At 50.3% G+C, this 19634-nt stretch overlaps 2 protein-coding genes across 3 annotated transcripts; one reads left to right on the forward strand and one right to left on the reverse strand.

Moving 5' to 3' along the window:
- Window positions 1-3858: 3858 nt before the first annotated feature.
- Window positions 3859-14527, reverse strand: ACAD8 (acyl-CoA dehydrogenase family member 8). The gene is made up of 11 exons (XM_039721739.1): window positions 14204-14527; window positions 12302-12402; window positions 11768-11937; window positions 11000-11109; window positions 10691-10767; window positions 10324-10461; window positions 9576-9711; window positions 9376-9473; window positions 7804-7956; window positions 5533-5635; window positions 3859-4603 (listed from the first exon to the last, which is right to left on the reverse strand). The coding sequence occupies exons 1-11, from the start codon at window positions 14490-14492 to the stop codon at window positions 4551-4553; spliced, it is 1428 nt and encodes a 475-aa protein (XP_039577673.1). The 5' UTR covers window positions 14493-14527; the 3' UTR covers window positions 3859-4550.
- THYN1 (thymocyte nuclear protein 1) lies at window positions 14390-19556 on the forward strand. 2 transcript variants are annotated; one of them, XM_039721742.1, is made up of 8 exons: window positions 14390-14528; window positions 15129-15241; window positions 16187-16410; window positions 16857-16925; window positions 17576-17668; window positions 18390-18485; window positions 19095-19245; window positions 19327-19556. In XM_039721742.1, exons 2-8 carry the CDS (start codon window positions 15199-15201, stop codon window positions 19371-19373), a joined length of 723 nt encoding a protein of 240 aa, XP_039577676.1. In that variant the 5' UTR covers window positions 14390-14528; window positions 15129-15198; the 3' UTR covers window positions 19374-19556. The 2 variants fall into 2 exon arrangements, with proteins under 2 accessions (XP_039577676.1, XP_039577677.1); XM_039721743.1 differs by having other exon boundaries at window positions 14391-14528; window positions 15168-15241.
- The last annotated feature ends 78 nt before the right edge of the window (window positions 19557-19634 follow it).

A 19634-nucleotide genomic window follows, 5' to 3' on the forward strand; every position in this document is an offset into this window, starting at 1 on the left:
AAAGGGTTCTCAAGCCCCAAAGAGGATACCCCGTGGCCCCTGCCCCTCTGTGCTGCCAAATTACACACTGTGACTTTGGCAAACCACACCAGCAGTTACATCTACTTCTGTTTTCCAGAGGTGGAAAGCTCAAAGGGGTCTGGAGACAGAAAACTCCAATTTTTAAAGACTGGTTTGGAAAAGAGTTTCCAAGTTGTTTCTTAGCTAGGTAGAGCTCCAAACTACCCTGCTCACAGAAGTGCTGCTGACTGGTGCCAGAATGAAGGCTGTGCTCAGGAAGCACACCCAGCCAGATAAAAATAAACTAATCACTTAAGCTCATCTTCTTAATCCCAGGCATAACTAACCTGGCACATTCCCATCCAGTTTCCTGCTTTAAAACTCCCCAGCTCCATTGCTTTTTCTCCCCAAGAAGGGCTGGTAGGAAGCTCCCAGGCTCCCAATATTTTCAACACATTATCCTAGATACCCTGAAACCCACATTTCTCATTAGGATCTGTTCAAGCAACCTCAGGAAGAAACATTTCTGTGACTCAGCAGAGCTTCATCCTGTTACCCTGAGCTGGATTGCCAGAGTTTAAAGCATACCTAGGCTCTGTACTTCCTCCTGAGAGCAATTTAGAGCTCCCAGTAGAGTTTTTTATCTCACTTCTATAATGACAGAACAGGTTCCAAATAGTCTTTTTTTATTTTTACTTTGTTAAATGTTCCTGTCCTTCTTTGTCAATCTCAGTAGCCATCCCTGGGAGTGTTCCAGGTCAGGCTGGGGCTGGGAGCAACCTGGACTAGTGGAAGGTGTCTCTGGCTACAGCAGGGGGTGGGACTGGGTCATCTTTAACATCCTTTCCAACCCAAATTCTGGGATTCCACGGTTCTGTGATTTCATCTCTGCCTCAGGAAAGTCTTTCTTACAAAAAAACCTCCAAAACCAACCATTCCATTACCAACTAACCCCAGGGCAGAGACTCTGAAGTTGGATTGAATGAGTTAGTCCAATAAAATGGAATAAGCCTTTGTAAGATGGAATGTGAAGTGCAAAATACAGCACATGGAAAAGGAAAGTCCCAATTAACTCCTGAACCAAACAGCCATGCTGCTCATGCCTGTGAAACACAAATGTGGCTGAAGTCCTCTCTGCAAGAGAGATTTGAAAAATCCCTCTGATTGAACACCAGCCTTTGGTGTTCAACCACCCCATTCCAGAGCAGTTGGGTGAAAAAGCTGGTGGAAAAGAGAACAGCCAAACCAGGGAAAAAAGAGAAAAAAGCCAACAATCTCTTTGCTAAAGGATGTGCTTCAGAGGACAAGGGACTTGGCTGCTAATCCCTAAGCTCCACTGAGACCTCCAAGGGCTTTGCTTTTTATTCTGGGCTTGCTCTGGCCAGGGGAAAGTGAAAGCTCTGAGCTGCCCCGGCTCCCAGCTCGCTGCCCTGCACAGCTCCCTGCTCACAGACCATGGCTGAGGTAACAGCAGCAATATTCTGTAAAACAGCTCATTCTGCACACGGGGGTTTATCCTGCACACGGGGGGTTGTGGATACACTCCCACAGGAGACAGATTCTGTGCCTCCATCAGGTAGCAGTTGGCAATAATCCTCCCTAAGAACCCAGGTGGCACAAATGCAAGGCCAGCTGTGCAAGAGTTTTGCTTCTAATTATGCAAAGATTTATTAAAGCTTCTTCCATAGCTCTGAGGATCAGGTTTACTTCCAACTAAGATTTTAAGAATGTGTTATAAAACAACCCAGCTGGCAATAAATAACTCTATTACATCTCCATACATATCCATGTGTATTTTCCAGCATGTCACTGTGAGGGACTGAGGAGTTTCTGACACCTGGAAGCCACAAACATGGGATGCTCCTCTGGAAAAGAGCATCATGTCCAAAATGAACGTGATCTAAACCACGTGGGATTCGAGCCAGAACCTCAAACAACTTCTTGCTGCTACTGGTGGGCTACAGAGCTGCTGGTCTGGAGGGTGAAACAGGAGCAGCAGAAGGAAGAGAAGAGGGTTAGACTGGACAGGTGGGCACGGCCCGTGGGTACCACACTGCTCTGGGGACACGGAGCAGGGACAGGCAGCCCCAGACCGGGACACAACGCCAGGGAGCCCGGAGCTGGGCGAGATGTGCGGCAGGGATTGATTGCGGAGCCATCATCCACCAGCGCTGCGTGATGCAAAGGCTGCCCCGGCCAAGGTCGGCGTGAGCGGGAGCCCAGCACTGAACTGATTTATAACGCAGAACTGATTTATAACGCAGAAATTATTTATAACGCACAACTGATTTATAACGCAGAACTGATTTATAACACACAACTGATTTATAACGCAGAACTGACTTATGGCTTTCTCCCCGATATTTCGGGGACGGACGAGCTGTGGGTGTCAGGTGCAGCCGATATTTTTATTTAAAGCCTTGGCCATTCCGCCGCGGCGGCCGCGTTCCTCGCCGCGCTCCTTCCCACGCTCCCGCTCCGCTGAGGAATGATGGGAGCGGAGGGGCAAAGGTGGGATTCCACCGAGCCGGCCTCCCGCCCGCTCGTTCCCGGCAGCGCGCGGGACGCACGGCCGCTAATCACGCTAATTACGCTAATGACCGCTCTCCCATCCACCGCCGCCGATCCCATCCATGCGCAGTTCTCCCGCTCCCGGCGGCGGGGCCTGCGCCCGGCGGGCACCGACTCCGGCCGCCGCCCGCGCGCCATTGGCCCCGCCCCGCGCGCCCCCGCATCCCATTGGCTGCCGGAGGGGCCCGCGCGCCCGAGGGGGCGGGGCGTGAGAGGGAGCGGCGTGAGGGAACGGCCTGAGGGGGACGGGGAGACGGACTGAGAACAGGGACAGAGAATATAGATAGAATGGATAGAGGGATGGGACTGAGAGAACATGGACAGATAATATGGTTAGCGAGCATGGACAGAGAGATGGGACAGAGAACATGGACAGAACATGGATAGAGAGCTTGGACAGAGAACATGGATAGAGGGATGGGACAGAGAACATGGGTAGTGGGATGGGACTGAGAGATGGGACAGAGATCATGGATAGAAAACATGGATAGAGAGCTGGGACAGAGAGATGGGACAGAGAACATGGATAGAGAGCTCCAGGAGAGAGCCCAGACTGAGTCCATGGACAGGGACCCCCAGGAGAGAACCTCAACAGAGAGAGCCCAGGCAGGGATCCCACAGAGAGGCCATGACAGAGCCCCCCAGAAGAGAACATTGAGACAGGGACCCATGACAGAGATCCTGGGAGAGACCCCAGACAGAGACCTCTGGCCAGGAACTCCCCACAGAGACCCTGGAGAGAGACCCTGGAGAGAGACCCTGGAGAGACTTCAGACAGGGACCCTGGCCCTCCCTGCCAGCCAGAGACCCCTTCCCACTGCCCAGAGACCCTCCCAGCCCAGGAAACCCATCCCCTGGGCTGGGGGCTGTTTCTCTTTGAGGCGCAGGTGTTTATCCTTTAAACTGCCCTGGCTGCCCTGCGGGGCAAATTCAATGTGCAATAAAATGAGGGAGGGGACATTCAGGGCCTGCCAGCAACAGCAGGAACTGAGATCAAACAAGTGGAAGGTGTCCCTGCCCACGGCAGGGGCTGGAATGAGTTTAAGGGTTTAAGGTCTCTTCCAACCTAATCCATTCCAGGATTCTGCTGCTAATGCTCTGTCATCTTCCCCCCACCAAGTACTGCTGAGAAAAAAGAGCTGGCTGCCCTGAAGGGGTTAACAAAGACATTACCTAAAAAGCCCTCAAGCAGAACTATTTTGCAACACCTACTTCAAAAATTCCCTGTTACTTCTGTTTAAACACCTGAAACACCACAGAAGGAAATTATCATAATTTCCACTCCAGTAACATTTCCATCATTGCTTTATTGATTCCAAACAATTTAATTTACCAATATTTTTACTCCCCTTACATTGTTCACAGCCTCACTGATTGGAGGCCACAGAACTCAGGATTTCTGTACATAACCTTAGTGTTTCATTTGCACTTTTGTGTTGCAAAGGCTTCTTTGAGATTAAGCACCAAGATGTGATAGGAATACAGAGAACAAGCAGTGGCTGGGACATCAGGAAAAGTGTGCTGGGAAAAGAGGGAGTGCTTCTAGCTAAAGGAAAGGCATCCTGGGATTAAAAGCTCTGGTTAGAGCCTGTGATCATCTGTTCCCAGGGGTGCTGTGAGCAGTTAATTCCCCCAAAATAAAGATTTCAGTGATCCCATGAGCTCACCTCTGCCCCAGGTTCCCATTTCAGTGCTGGCTCACCGAGGTGAGCAGCAGCTCTGGTGTTTCGTTTTCCAAGCAGGCCAGGAGCAGGGTTTGCAGACAGAGGCTTGCATTCACAGCTGGCATTTCGGGCTGCAGATTTCGGGCCTGGTGCCAGCAGCTCTGCCAGGCACGGCATGCAGCTGTGCCACCCAGCTGTGGGGAAGGCTGTTTCCACGGGGGCATCCCCCTCTCCACTGCCAGGGAGAGAGCTGGCCAGCAGGGGAGGGAAACAGGCCGAGCTCTAACAGATGGAGGGGTTTTAAGGCTCCTGGCTTCAGCCCTGTAGCAGATTCCTGGCCACAATCATCCTCATCACCTCGTTGGTACCTGCAGCAGGACGGGCATGCAAAGGAAACACAGTTAAGGCATGGTCCAGTATTTTCCCCCTGAAAAGGCCAAAAGAACTCTCTCCTGATGTGCAGTTTACAGCACAGAGGAGCTGTTCCCACAAGCTGAAGTGGCATTTAGGAGGGGTTGGGCCAAAACCCAACTGCAAAGGGTCAGCATATTGCTTGGGAAAGCTGCTGCTGCTTTTTATGTGAGTGTTGGGAGGATGCAGGACCAGGCACTGAGCAGAACTGGATTTACAGCAACATCTGAGCTCTCTGCTGTACATTTAACACACACACACCACACACGGGCTGCAAACGCACTCGGTGCAAGAAAGAGCATGTCCCTTACCAGCTACCCTGGCTGCAGGTGAGGGGATTTCAAAGCAGGGAAAGCAGAATATTTAGGAGGCCAAACTGAGATTAGAAAAGGCTAAGAGATACTGTTAGAGACACAATGGAAAGCAGAATATTTAGGAGGCCAAACTGAGATTAGAAAAGGCTAAGAGATACTGTTAGAGACACAATGGAAAGCAGAATATTTAGGAGGCCAAACTGAGATTAGAAAAGGCCAAATACTGTTAGAGACACAATGTCAAGGAGTGCAAACAGATCAAAATCACAGGAGGAGGATTGTTAGGGAGAATCATCACGTGGCCAGGAGTAATGGGATGAAACTGGACAGAGGCACTGTTAACATGACAACTAAATATCTTCCTCTGCTGTAAGACTCCTAAAATAGCCAGTAACTGCTCCCACAGAGCCAGAGCTCCCGGCCAGGGCCCTCACTCACAGCACACCTCAGGCTCAGAGCAGAGCAGGGCTCTGAAACCCAAGGATCACAGTCATGTGGGAAGGTGGGGGCCTCCAGGGGAGTTTTTCTCCTACCCCACTGCCACCTTCACGGGTACTAGGAGTGTCTTTTACCTTCCAGGATCTGGTGGACTCTGATGTCTCGCACGAACTGCTGCACCGCGTAATCCTTCAGGTAGCCATAGCCCCCGTGCATCTGCAGAGCCTGGTTACAGATCTGAGGGGATAACACTGCTCTCAGGTGACTTGGGCAGGACACAACTGTGCCAGAAGCTCGGTGAGGACCCAGGAACCTGGGCTCACGTTTTTAACCTGGTCACCTAATCTCATCTCTTAAAAACGTGGTGTGACTGTCAGGCCCCATCAGCGCTGCTCCCCGTGCTGGCACATTCCCTGTTTCACATGAAGGGTGTGTTTATGTGAACAGCAATGGCCAGAAATACCCAGGGATGGGCACAGATACCCAGGGATGGGTACAGGGATACGCAGGGATGGGTACAGAGACACCCAGGGATGGGTACAGATACCCAAGGATGGATACAGAGATACCCAGGGATGGGTACAGGGATATCCAGGGATGGGTACAGAGATACCCAGGGATGGGTACAGGGATACGCAGGGATGGGTACAGAGACACCCAGGGATGGGTACAGATACCCAAGGATGGGTACAGAGATACCCAGGGATGGGTACAGGGATACGCAGGGATGGGTACAGAGACACCCAGGGATGGGTACAGATACCCAAGGATGGGTACAGAGATACCCAGGGATGGGTACAGAGATATCCAGGGATGGGTACAGGGATATCCAGGGATGGGTACAGGGATATCCAGGGATGGGTATAGATACCCAGGGATGGGTACAGGGATACGCAGGGATGAGTATAGATACCCAGGGATGGGTACAGAGATACCCAGGGATGGGTACAGAGATATCCAGGGATGGGTACAGGGATATCCAGGGATGGGTACAGGGATATCCAGGGATGGGTATAGATACCCAGGGATGGGTACAGGGATACGCAGGGATGAGTATAGATACCCAGGGATGGGTACAGAGATACCCAGGGATGGGTACAGAGATGCCCAGGGATGGGTACAGGCATGCCCAGGCATGCGCATAGATACCCAAGGATGGGTATTTTTCGGGAATAAGGCGATTTTTGCTGCATTTCTGTGGTTCGCAAACCCGAACCGCCCGATCGCCACCTGGCGGCCACTCAGGGGAGGCGCTGGTTTCCATGGAAACGCGACTCCTGCGTCCTGTCCCCCAGTTCGGGATGGAAAACAACAGCAAAAATCCACACTGCTGAGCACATAAACAGCTTCTCAATAACACTGGGCTAGGAAATTTCTAGTTCTTTTTCCTCCTTCTTGCTTTCTCTTTACAGGGACATTTTGATAAGGTAACAAGGTGTTTTTCAAAGTGATAATTATCAAAGCAATAATGTAATTATTCAGTGGTCCACTAAGAACAATCACCCTGCAACATGCAAATTTTCCTTGGAAAATAAAAATGCTCTGCTCCCTGTCCTGCCTCCCATTTGGCCCCTAGGAAGAACAGTGGAGAGATGTTTTAAATCTCTCAGATTAAGCCTACAGCCTCCACATGTCTTATAAAACATCCTGTCCTCAAAGAAAACTCCAGGCTCTGGGCTTGGCTTTGGGTCCTGTAGTGATTTTGGTTCACCAATTTAAAGATTTTTAATCTTTAAATTAAGATTTAAAATTAAAATGTAAAAATTTCAATATATTTTTTTAATCTTTTAAAAAAATCAAGATTTTAAAAAAATATTTTTAAAAATTTAAGATAAAAAAAAATTTAAAATATTTAAGATTTAAATTAATCTTAAATTTAGGATTAAGATTAAATTTAATCCTAAATTTCAGATTAAATTTAAGATTTTTTTCATTAATATTTTTTTAATTTAAGATTTTTAAAATATTTAATTTAAGATTTAAATTAATCTTAATTTAAGATTAAGATTAAATTTAAGATTTAAATTTTAAAATTTAATTTCAAATTTAAGATTAAATTTAGGATTTAAAAAAAAGAATTAAGATTTTTCAGGGAGAAGCTCAAACTTCTCCCTGACACACTGGGCATTAAGATTAAATTTAAGATTTTTTTAAAAATTAAGAATTTTCAGGGAAAAAGTCAAACTTCTCCCTGACACACTGGGCATTAAGATTAAATTTAAGATTTTTTTAAAAATTAAGAATTTTCAGGGAAAAAGTCAAACTTCTCCCTGACACACTGGGCATTAAGATTAAATTTAAGATTTTTCAGGGAGAAGCTCAAACTTCTCCCTGACACTTTGGGCATTAAGCGGGGCATCTCCAAGCTTGCAATGCGGATCCCACGAGGCGTTTGAGGGACCTACCCTGAAGCACTCGTCGGTGGCGAAGAGCTTGGCCATGGAGCAGAGCACGGCCGCGTCCTCCCGGCCCTCCTGCAGCGCCCGCGCCGCGTTGCGCACCATGAGCCGCGCGGCCACCAGCCGAGTGGCCATCTCTGCCAGCCTGAACTGCAGGTACTGCCGGAGCCAGAGGAGAGCCCCATCAGCACCCTCACAGGGCAGCCACGGCCCCGCCGCCGCCAGGCAGGGCTCGTAGCCACGGCTCTCTCCACGGAGAGCAGCAGGCACAGCTTTCCCAGGCATCCTTACGGGAAAGGCTGTGAGGAGATCAGAGAAAAGTGAGAAACAATTCTTATCGCCACTTGCCGCACCTGGCGTTGTGCACAGGTGGAATGTGTTATGGAATTCGTTTGCCAAACGGTGGTTTGGACATTGACCAACTGGCACGTGTGGAATGTGTTATGGAGATTCATTCACCAAAGGGTGGTTTGGACACTGGATAGTGACTGGATTGACCAACTGGCACATGTGGAATGTGTTATGGAGATTCGTTCACCAAAGGGTGGTTTAGATACTGGATACTGTTTGGATTGACCAATTGGGGACAGCGGATAGTGATTGACCAACTGGCACACGTGGAATGTGTTATGGGGATTTGTTTAACAAAGGGCGGTTTGGACACTGAATAGTGATTGCATTGACCAATTGGCACATGTGGAATGTGTTATGGAGATTCATTCACCAAAGGGTGGTTTGGACACTGGATAGTGACTGGATTGACCAACTGGCACATGTGGAATGTGTTATGGAGATTCGTTCACCAAAGGGTGGTTTAGATACTGGATACTGTTTGGATTGACCAATTGGCACACGTGGAATGTGTTATGGAGATTCGTTCACCAAAGGGTGGTTGGGACACTGGATAGTGACTGGATTGACCAATTGGCACATGTGGAATGTGTTATGGACATTCATTTACCAAAGGGCAGTTTGGACACTGAATAGTGATTGCATTGACCAATTGGCACACGGGGAATGTGTTATGGACATTCATTTACCAAAGGGTGGTTGGGACACTGGATAGTGACTGGATTGACCAACTGGCACATGTGGAATGTGTTATAGAGATTTGTTTATCAAAGGGTGGTTTGTTAATTGGACACTGGTGATGGTGTTTGGATTTACCAGCTGGATCTGTCTGGATCGGACTGTCTGTAAGGGTGATGAGCTTCTTAATAAGTATAATATAATAATATAGTATAGTATAATAGTATAATATAGTATACAGTATAACATATATATTATTATATATATTATATAGTATAATATACTATATATAATAGTATAATATAGTATATAGTATAATATAATAATAATATAGTACAGTACAATAGAATAAAGCAATTGATCAGCCTTCTGGAATAATTGAGTCAAAGCTAATTATTACCCCGTTCAGCGGACTACTGCTACAATAAGGGCTCAGGCCTGACAGGCTTCCTTAGGAAAAGCATGTTCTTGACTTCCCTAGGGAAGGCCCTGTGAGGTGAGGGATGGCCCTTCCAGCACGAGGAAGGGCAGAGCTGCTGCAGGGCTTACCTGGTTGTTGGCGAGCGGTTCCCCGAACTGCTTGCGGACAGTGAGATGCTCCTGAGCCAGGAGAACCGAGGCGTGAGCAGCTCCTAACGAACAAGAAGCTGCGGGGGAGAAGCCAAGGACACAGAGTGAAGGTGAAGCTACTTCACACAGGCAACAAGAACGTCCTGCCCTCCTCCCCTGGCTGTGTTTGGCTTTCTCACCGATGTTTATCCGGCCTCCGTTGAGGCCCTGCATGGCGATGCTGAATCCCTGCCCTTCAGCTCCCAGCCGGTTGCCCACAGGAACAACGCAGTCCTCAAAGATCACAGCCCGAGTTGGCTGGGAATTCCAGCCTACCTGGGAAAAAACAGAGCTCCTTCCAAACTGCCTGAGGAGCAGCACAGCTCCAACACAGAACCAGCAGCCTGCTCCCAACCCCTCGGTCTCACTGCCAAGCTGCCACAAAGCATCGGTGTTCTGCATGGTTTGGCCTCAGTGTGGAAACTGGAATGGGTGTTTTTGAGAAGAGGCACAAATCCAGTGGTCTTGATATTCCTGAGACTAAAATCCTTCACTTACCCAAGGGATAGGTATTGGGCAAACTTCACCATTTGGGAAAATCATGCCAGTCTGGGACTCCAACCCCATCCATGAAGAGATCCCTAAAGCTTTCCACAGATAAGCTCATTGGGACCACAGGACACAGCCCCAAGCTGTGCAGGGGAGGCTCAGATTGGACATCAGGAAGAATTTCTCCATGGAAAAGGCTGTCAGGCATTGAAATGGGTTGTCCAAGGAGGTAGTTGAGTCACCACCCCTGTTTTAAGGAACACCTGGATGTGGCAATCAGTGAGGGTCAGTCACAGGTTGGACTCAAAGGTCTTGAAGGTCTTTCCAATCTTGATGGTTCTGTGATCTCTGTCCTGCACTTCCCTCAAGCACACAGGAAGCACAAACCAAGCCTCTTACCTTCTTCTCCTTCTTGCCAAAGCTGAGCCCTGGCATTCCCTTCTCCAGCACGAGGCAGGAGATGCCCTTGGGGCCCGGGCCCCCTGTGCGACACATGACCACGTACACATCGGTGTCACCTCCCCCGCTGATGAAGGCCTGCAGGAGAGAAGTGAGGCTTTGGGGGGTTTGCAAACTAACCCTGAGCCCACAGCAGCAGCTGCAGGGTACAGAAATGGAGAGGCAAAGACCCCACAGAAATGGAGAAGCATTTAGGGACCCAGCTCTGCAGAGCACGTCTTGCCTTAGAGAATGCACAGAGGTGAGGAGACAGCAAGAATGGGAGGACAGTGACACCCAGGGCACTTTAGCAGGAGCAAAGAGGTACCTTGGAGCCATTCAGGACGTAGGTGTCCCCTTTCCTCTGAGCTGAGGTCAGCAGGGAAGCTGCATCACTGCCACTCCCTGTTTGAGAAGCAAGGAAGCAGCCAGTGAAGCAGAAGGTCCAGAGCCTGCAAATTCTCCCTGGGATCATTCCCTGACACCTGAGTTTGTACCACAAGCATCTCAGCAATCATCATCTGCCTCTCCCCAACTTCACAAATGAATGTGGAAAGAAATGTTTCAGCTCCAGACCTTTGCAATGTTCATGTGCAGTTGAAGAGAGAGGAGAAATGTCCTGGTTGAGGATGCTCACCTGGCTCAGTCAGGCAGTAAGAGGCAAACTTTTCCATGCTACAGAGAGATGGGCAGAACCTGTGCCGCTGCTCCTCACTGCCAAAGGTGTCGATCATCCAAACACACATGCTGGGTGGGAGAGAAGGAACAGCATTCAGGATTGAACACACGTTGTACAAGAACATCCCTGGCTGAACAGAAAAAAGCTCCACAGAGCTGAGCCACAAGCCCCGAGGCCTGAAAATGTTATTGTTACACCTTCCATTCACCACAGGCTCACTGCCCTGTGGAACAGCAGGTTCCTGCTCAAGAGCCTCAGTCTCCTCTCCATGCTCAGCCCTGCTCCCTCTCCAGGAAATGCACGTGAAGAAAGAGGCAGCATCATTGCAGCTCTCTGTGCCAAGTGACCTGTCACTGGACATGTCTGTACAAGCAGGACAGTCCTGGGGTCAGGTGGTGCCTCTGGGCTCTGTCACAGCACGGCACAAAGGCTTTTTCCAGGCAGGTTACTATCTATAGACAGCTTAAGTGGCAGAGCAGAGAACAAAATCCAGAACTTAATCCCATCTTGCATGCCACAAAGCTAAAATTACTTCTTGGTGGCATCCCAGTCCTTGTGGCCTATTTGTTTACTGCCATCCAGGGATCCTCACAGGGATGTGTGTACTCGAGGTCACCATTTAAATATATAAATAATGAGCAGCAGCCAGGGAGCTGCCTCCAGCTGGATTCAGAGCCCACAGAGCAGCCAGGCTGACACCATCCAGCCCTGCACAGACACACTCACTTGTGGATGCTCATGTAAGCAGTGGTGCTGGTACATCCTGTTGACAGAGCTTCAAAGATGATGGAGGTGTCAAGCCGTGACAATCCAGAGCCACCAACATCTGGTTTCACATAGATCCCACCAAATCCTAGCTGGGCTGCCTTCCGCATCGTTTCCACAGGGAATATTTCCTAGTGGGGCAGGAGAGATATCCCAATGAACATTCAGGGTTAGTTCAGTCCCTTGGGGTAGCCCTGGGCTACCAGTTTGAGTCCCACTGTCCTGCAGAGTTTAAGTCAGCTGGGTGGGTCAAAGAAGAGGTGGTACCAACACAGACACATTCCATCTTCAGCAGAGAATCCAAGATGCAGGTGATTGAATAACCTGGCTAGGAAAGTTTCAAGGTATTTCAGATAATTTCCCCTCCCCCAGTTACAGCAGCAGCTTCAATGACAACCTCCAGAGCTATGCAGGAACCCCTCAGTGAGACCTATGGGTCACAACATCCTACAGGAGGAAAAAGGGAGCAGTACAACCCTTGTGAGGCTGTCCTACCTTCTCATCCCACTCGGCCATGTAAGGAGCCATCTCCTTGGCAGCAAAATCAAGGGCAACTTTTTGGAATTCCTTCTGATCCTCAGTGAGTCCAGTGGATGCTAGAAAAGCAGGAAGAGATGAGAACACGTGTCTGTTGAGGGAAAGCAGCTCAACCACCTTGCCTATACCCCAAACAATTTCAAGGTGCCCCTTAATTCACACAAACAGTTCAGGATCTCAGTTGCAAAGACCATTTCTCTGTTCCTCAGAAATATAATGAACTGTGCTGAGAGCAGGGAGCTTTGGGAGGGGCTTTCTTGGGACAAAACAAATCCAAGATCCCAGCTGTCTCTGTCTGCTCCATGCAACTACATCAGAAAGCCAGGGCAGGGGAGCACAGTCACTCCATCTCACTAAGTCTGTCCTAAAGAAATCTGAGGGAGCAGTGCTGGGACTTCAAAGAAAGGAGACTTGGAAGCAAATAAAGAATAAAGCAGCCCTTTGGAAACAGCATCTAAAGCTTTAGGTACGTTCTGCATTTGAAATGTCCTGCTTCACCAACACATAGATCCAATATTGTTTTGCTTGTTCCTCTCCTGAAATTCACAGCTATGCTGCTGCCTCAAATTTTAATGTTACATTTGTACATTGAAGAAGTTCATCTGCAAAGTATTCTGTAACCAGAATGGTTTGGATGGGAAGGGACCCTAAAGACCATCTTGTTCCAACCACCAGACACCTACGAGACCAAGCCCTGTCCAACCTGGCCTTGAGCACTGCCAGGGATGGGGCATCCACAACTTCTGGGCAACCTGTGCCAGCTGGAATTCTGCCAGAAGAATTTCTTCCTACTACCTAACCTGAATCTCTCCTTTTTTAAATTCAAATCCATTCCCCCTTGCCCTATCAGTCTGCCTATACAAAAAAATCACTTTCCTTCTTTTTTAAAATCCCCATTCTTTGTGAGATGTTATTTGATTCACTATCAAATGTGAAAAACCTTGAAAACCTAACAAATGTAAGGAAGGGACATGGAAAGGGACGGACCTTCCTTGAGGGGTCTTTCCCACTATTGAGCACGGTCTAACAAGGTAGAAAGAGGGAGAGGGAGAGGGAGAGGGAGAGGGAAAGGGAAAGGGAAAGGGAAAGGGAAAGGGAAAGGGAAAGGGAAAGGGAAAGACCTTTCCTTGCGGGCTCTGTCCCACTGCTGAGCACGGTCTAACAAGGTAAAAGGAGGGACAGGGAGAGGGAAGGACCTTTCCCTGCGGGCTCTGTCCCACTGCCAGGCACCCGCTGCGCGTGTCCGCGCCCGCACCGCCCTGGCCGGGAGCAGGGCACGGGGAGGAGGGACACGGGGAGCGGTGACACACGGAGCAGTGACACCAACAGCTGGTAACATCCCTCCGGGCGGGGACAGGAGGTCCGGGGCCACCGACCCGCCGTCCATCTCCCCCAGCCCGCCTCCCCCGGGCCGCGGGGGGCTCGGGCAGCTAAAAGAGGGAGAGGGAGAGGGAGAGGGAGAGGGAGAGGGAGAGGGAGAGGGAGAGGGAAAGGGAAAGGGAAAGGGAAAGGGAAAGGGAAAGGGAAAGGGAAAGGGAAAGACCTTTCCTTGCGGGCTCTGTCCCACTGCTGAGCACGGTCTAACAAGGTAAAAGGAGGGACAGGGAGAGGGAAGGACCTTTCCCTGCGGGCTCTGTCCCACTGCCAGGCACCCGCTGCGCGTGTCCGCGCCCGCTCCGCCCTGGCCGGGAGCAGGGCACGGGGAGGAGGGACACGGGGAGCGGTGACACACGGAGCAGTGACACCAACAGCTGGTAACATCCCTCCGGGCGGGGACAGGAGGTCCGGGGCCACCGACCCGCCGTCCATCTCCCCCAGCCCGCCTCCCCCGGGCCGCGGGGGGCTCGGGCAGCTCCTTACGGTCGATGCAGGAGGCGATCCGCCGGCGCCCCAGCAGCAGCCGCGCCGCCGCCCGCGGGGCCGCTCGCCACGCCATGGCCATGGCCGTGCGGGGCCGCTCCGCTTCCCGGCTCCCGGCTCCCGGCGGGGCAGGCTGGGAGCTGTAGTCCTGCCCCCGGCGCCGCCCGCCCGGGCGGGGAGGGAGCGAGGGGAGCCGGCCCTGCCCCGGCCTTTGCATAGCGGGCACCGCTTCCGAGCGCGCTTCCTCCTCCTCCTCCTGCTCCCCGCCCGGCACCGCCAGCATCCTCATCGCTGCGAGCAGGACCGGCGGCAGCGGCCCGGGCTGGTGAGCGGGAGCTCGGAGGGCTGGCAAGGAGGGAGGGAGGGAGGAAGGGGAAAGCTTGGCACAGAAGGCGGAAAAGTTGATGCCAGCCGGCCTGGCGGGAGGCGGCGGGCTCGGGGCCGTGCGAGTGCTGCTGGCAGAAGGGGCAGGGGATGGGCCGTGCCTCTCCCGGAGCCCCGGGGTCCCTGGGGCCGGGGGGGACCCGGGGCTCAGCCAGCCAGCCCCCCTGGCCCGGCACGGCACCTGCGCGCCCAGGTGGGGTTGGCGCTGTGCGGGGACGGAGCCGATCCCAAGGGGCTGTGGCGAGCCCAGGCACGGCAGGCAGGGGCAGCCGGGCCGGGCTGAGCCCTGGAGAGCGGCTCGGCTCCTGTGCCGCAGGCAGAGAGGGGCCGCGCTCTGCCCACGCACCTTGGGGACTGGCCGGGCGCAGCGCGATCCAGCCCTGCTGCTGGTGTCCATCAGGGCTCCAGGGTGCGGTCCCCAAGCCCTGCCAGCATTCACACTGATAGAGGAAGTGGCTGAGCTCAAGGAAAGATTTATTTGCTCTCCACTCGCCTTACAGTGCTTGCAGCTCTGTGCCTCAGCCGTCTGTACTTTTTTCAGCCTGAAGCAGCAGTAATTCCTCCTCCTCCCGTCCATCAGGTGAAGAGAAGATAATTCAGAGAGACCAGAGATGCCTTGGCCGAGCAGAAAGAGAGACAAAGGAGCAGTAGCAGGTCTGTGCTGACATCCTGGCTGATTTAGCAGCTCTCATTTGAGGTTCCAGGCTATAGTGAAACTACAGACAGCCGTATTAACCGTCTGTCTTTCACAGGCAATGTCTTACAGACAGCATTTCCTGTGCCAAGTGGGCTGAGCACCCGAGTGTGACTGAGACAAGCCTGCTAGGTGTGTGATAAGGACAGTGATGTATTCTCAGCACAAGGGGCTTAGGAAATGGAATTCAGGCCCATTTTTGCAGAGCTTTCAGGTTCTGCACAGCAGAGTCGGTCAGAGCACACCCAGTGCAGTGCCAGGAAGCTGATGTGGTACCAGCTGCAAAAATCAAAATGCAAGAATGTTGCACTGGAGCATTAGGATGTGGTGTTCAAAGTACAAGATGAAAAAACTTGCACATCTCTGCCCCTCATCTGCTTAACCCACTCTAGCAAATAACCACCATTTTACCCCTTAATCACTTCTTAATAACTGGGTTTTTTTGGTCTATGTCCTGAAGAAAGAAAGGATCCCTTCTGAACAGGTGGCTCAGTGGAGGTTAAGCTAAGATTTCCAGCTCCTGCAGGAATTGAAATAGTTTGGTTTGCTTGGTGAATATTCCTCTTACTCACCAGATTCACCTAAGTCTACTTCGTTGCCTGCAGCCAATTTCTCAGCAATTAATTAAAAAATTTCAACTACACTTCATGTGGGCAAACATGGTCTGTCCCGAGGTCTTTTTATTACTAACTGGGAGTATTAAACTACATTTTTGCAGACACTAAAATATCCTTATTTCAGATGCAAATTAGACATACTCAGAACCAATGATGCATAATGCTGTTACCTTACCCTGAGCACCTGGGTGCCCCAAACTCCTGCTGCAGTCAAATGTGTGAAACCAGCTTGGACAACTGAAACTATTTTTTGAAACAAAATCTGTTTTATCTCAATGTTTTTTTAAGATAAAAAAGAGCCTGATGCTAAAATTGCCAAAACCGAGGAGGAGACTTCAGATAAGGAAGAAGAAAAGTCTGCAAAACCCCCAGCTGGGAGCTCCAAGTCAGGATGGAAGAACTGGAAGAAAAAAGAGTCTGAGTCTGGTGGGGAGGAAAGCAAGATCACATATTGTCACTGGCTGCTGAAATCAGAACCTGAGAGCAGGCTGGAGAAGGGGGTGGATGTGAAGGTGAGCACTGACACCCCCTCACTCAGCAAAGGACAGCACAGGGCCACTCCTGCCCACCTTGAGTGCCCAGATGCTGAGGGACAGCATCAGGCAACTCAGATTGTTGTTTCTTCTCAAAACCCATTTGTCCTCCTGGAGATAGAAAAACAAAATGTTCTTGTCCAAGGTGACAACCTTGGGGTTTCATACGTGTAATACAAGAGGAAATCAGCTCCTCAGGATGCTTGGCTGCTGGTCACAGGAGCAGCATCTATTTCAGACTCTGCCTTTACACAGCTGCTTTTTGGAGGTTTTTCTGCAGGCCCTGTGGGAGATAAAAATTGTGTCAGGTTTGTGCTATAATTGAAGGAGCTGCTAGCAACAAATGCTTAGGCTCAGTGCAGACAATGACACTGTAAAGATCAGAAACCTCCTGAATGAATGTTTGTTTTCATTTCATTTGGCAGTTCAGTGTTGACGACTTGAAAGCTCAGCCTAATCAGACAACCTGCTGGGATGGAGTAAGGAACTACCAGGTAGGAAGCACATGGGGGCACTGAAATAGCAGAAGAAGAAGGTGGCTCTGCCCACAGCTTGTTCCTGTGCCTGAAGCATTTCCTCTTGGGGCACTCTGCCTGCTCATGCAGGTGCATTTTGGCAGGGATCTGAAGTCAACTCTTGCTTAGTGGCCTCTAGCTCAGAGGCAGATTCAGGCTGCTGAATATTCTGTCAAATCATCCAGTTTTTCTTTCACTTTGACCAACCTTTGATACCTTACAGCAAGTCTGTACTTACCCAAATCCTCTGTCAGTGCACAGTTCTCTGTTCCAAAGGACTTCCACGTGTGTTCCCCTGCTGTGTGTGATCCCTGTGCTGTATAGGATTCCCTGTTCCCCTACACATGATCTGCTCTGAGTTGTTTGCTGACAATTCTCCTGGGCGAGGGTAGCTGAGCTGTTGAATTCCCACACACTTTCTAACCAACAGGATCTTGCTCTTTAGCCTTGTTTTTATTTAATTTCATTCCAACACAAAACCATCTCTATGACAACTGCAGGAAACATTATCTGAGTAATTCTGAAGTACATCTACCTCTCCTCTTGTTGGTTCCTATTCTTGGCTGCTTCTAATGAAGCCCTGAGAGCTTGATGGAAAGAGCTGAAAATCTTTTGTTTACTCCTGACAGGCAAGGAATTTCCTGAGATCCATGAAACTTGGGCAGCAGGCCTTCTTCTACCACAGTAACTGCAAAGAGCCTGGCATTGTGGCCCTCGTCAAGGTGAGTGTCTGTGTTTTGGGGAGAGGGGAGAAGTGATAAGGAATGGGTTATCAAACTGCCTGTGGCTCAGCACCAGAGTGCAGGAGTTGTCCAGTGAGAGCAGGGAATGAGCCCAGGACACCTCAGCTCAGCACTACGGGGCTGACTCAGCCGTGTCCCCAAGTGATAAGGAATGCGTTATCAAACTGCCTGTGGCTCAGCACCAAAGAGTGCAGGAGTTGTCCAGTGAGAGCAGGGAATGAGCCCAGGACACCTCAGCTCAGCACTACGGGGCTGACTCAGCCGTGTCCCCAGAGAGATGGAACCACACTGTGCTGTTTTCCTGCTGACATTTCGGGGCACTCCCAGCCAAGCCAAGTGCTGTTCCACACTCTCATTCCAATCTGACTCACTGCATTCTAGTCAGCAGAGCCCACAAGGCAGTAGAATAAAACCAGGGCACAGAACAGCTTTTCCTTTAAGAGGAGAGCTCATCACAAAGAACCGCATCAGCTACCCAGTTTGCCTCTGCTGCATTTCCTTCCACACTGATCTCCAGCAGGTGATGCTGCACTCACTGTTCTGCACTTCTTCCACCCAAGAAATTAAAGGAAACTGTTGGAATGGAGTTCAGGGAAAGCAAGGCTGATTTTTCACCTGGATTATTCCTTGTCACATCTTATGCCCTTTGCTGACAGGTGTTTTGAACTGATGGAAACTTTCTTCTCCCCTTCTGCTTCAGATCGTAAAGGAGGCATACCCTGATCACACACAGTTTGATCAGAAGGATCCTCATTATGACTCCACCAGCAGAAAAGAGAACCCCAAATGGTCCATGGTAATGTATTCCATTAAATACAGCTGTTCAAGCTCTGTGTGCAAGCCAAGAGAAGGGAGAAAGCTCTTTGCATCATATTGAAAATCTTAAGCTTCTGTCCTGGCCTAGCTGCCTTTTCTCTCTCAAGAGAAAATTCAATCCTGTTTCCTCTGCTTTTTCCCCAATCCTTTCCAGGAGGCTGCCAAAACGTATCTCCCTAAATTTTCAAATCTTGGCTGCAGAGCTGGCCTCTCTTCATTTTCAAATCTTGGCTGCAGAGCTGGCCTCCACGCATGGCAGAACCCTGAGTTGGAAAAATGAGCTAAGAACCACTGTCAGTGCACAGCAAACAAAGCTGTAGTTTTGAGGCACATTAAATTGTAGGGAAGGGAACGTTCATGGGCTGGCTACATCCCACATCTGAATTTTTGCATTGTCTGTGACATGAATGCACCTTGCTGCCAACAAATCACCTGCCAAAATACTGGGAAGCTCTTTTAGCCTTCAGCAAGGCAAAGCTTCCAGCGCACATCAGTCCCTTCCTTCAGCTCGAAACCTCTATCCCTCAAAGATTTCATGGGCTATCTGGAGGCTGTCCCTGTCCAAACCTGCTCCTGCCTCCCTTCCCAGGTGGATGTGCAGTTTGTGAGGATGACCAAGCGCTTCATCCCCCTGTCTGAGATCAAGGCTCACCACCTGGCACACAAAGCAGATGGGGGGCCCCTCAAGGACATGATGCTCTTCACCAGACAACGTCTGTCCATCCAGCCCCTGACACAAGGTGAGAACCTCCCAGCACTCCTGATTCCCTCTGTCAGGCAAGCTGGATGTTCCATTTATGGTTTTTCCTTCCTTGCCACAGAGGAATTTGATTTTGTCTTGAGCCTGGAAGAGGAAAAGCCACATTAAAGCAGCACAGCTCCCACCCAGCCCACTGATGCCTCCTCCTCCACCAGCACAGCTCTCATGTTCACCTGCTCAAGCACAGCACCACGAATGTGCCCCCACAAGATCTGCAGCCACACCTCCCTTCCCCTGACACACTGTTGTTTTTGCTTATTTTTTTCAATAAATAAAGCCTTTTGGAATCAACTGCAGCTACTTGGGTTTCAATAGTAGGAAAATCTGCAATTTATCTCTTGAGAAAGAAACAGGTACATCTTCTTTGTT

The sequence above is a fragment of the Passer montanus genome, unplaced genomic scaffold (genome assembly GCF_014805655.1).
Source record: "Passer montanus isolate IOZ18808 unplaced genomic scaffold, ASM1480565v1 scaffold47, whole genome shotgun sequence".
Classification (NCBI taxonomy): Eukaryota; Metazoa; Chordata; class Aves; order Passeriformes; family Passeridae; genus Passer; species Passer montanus.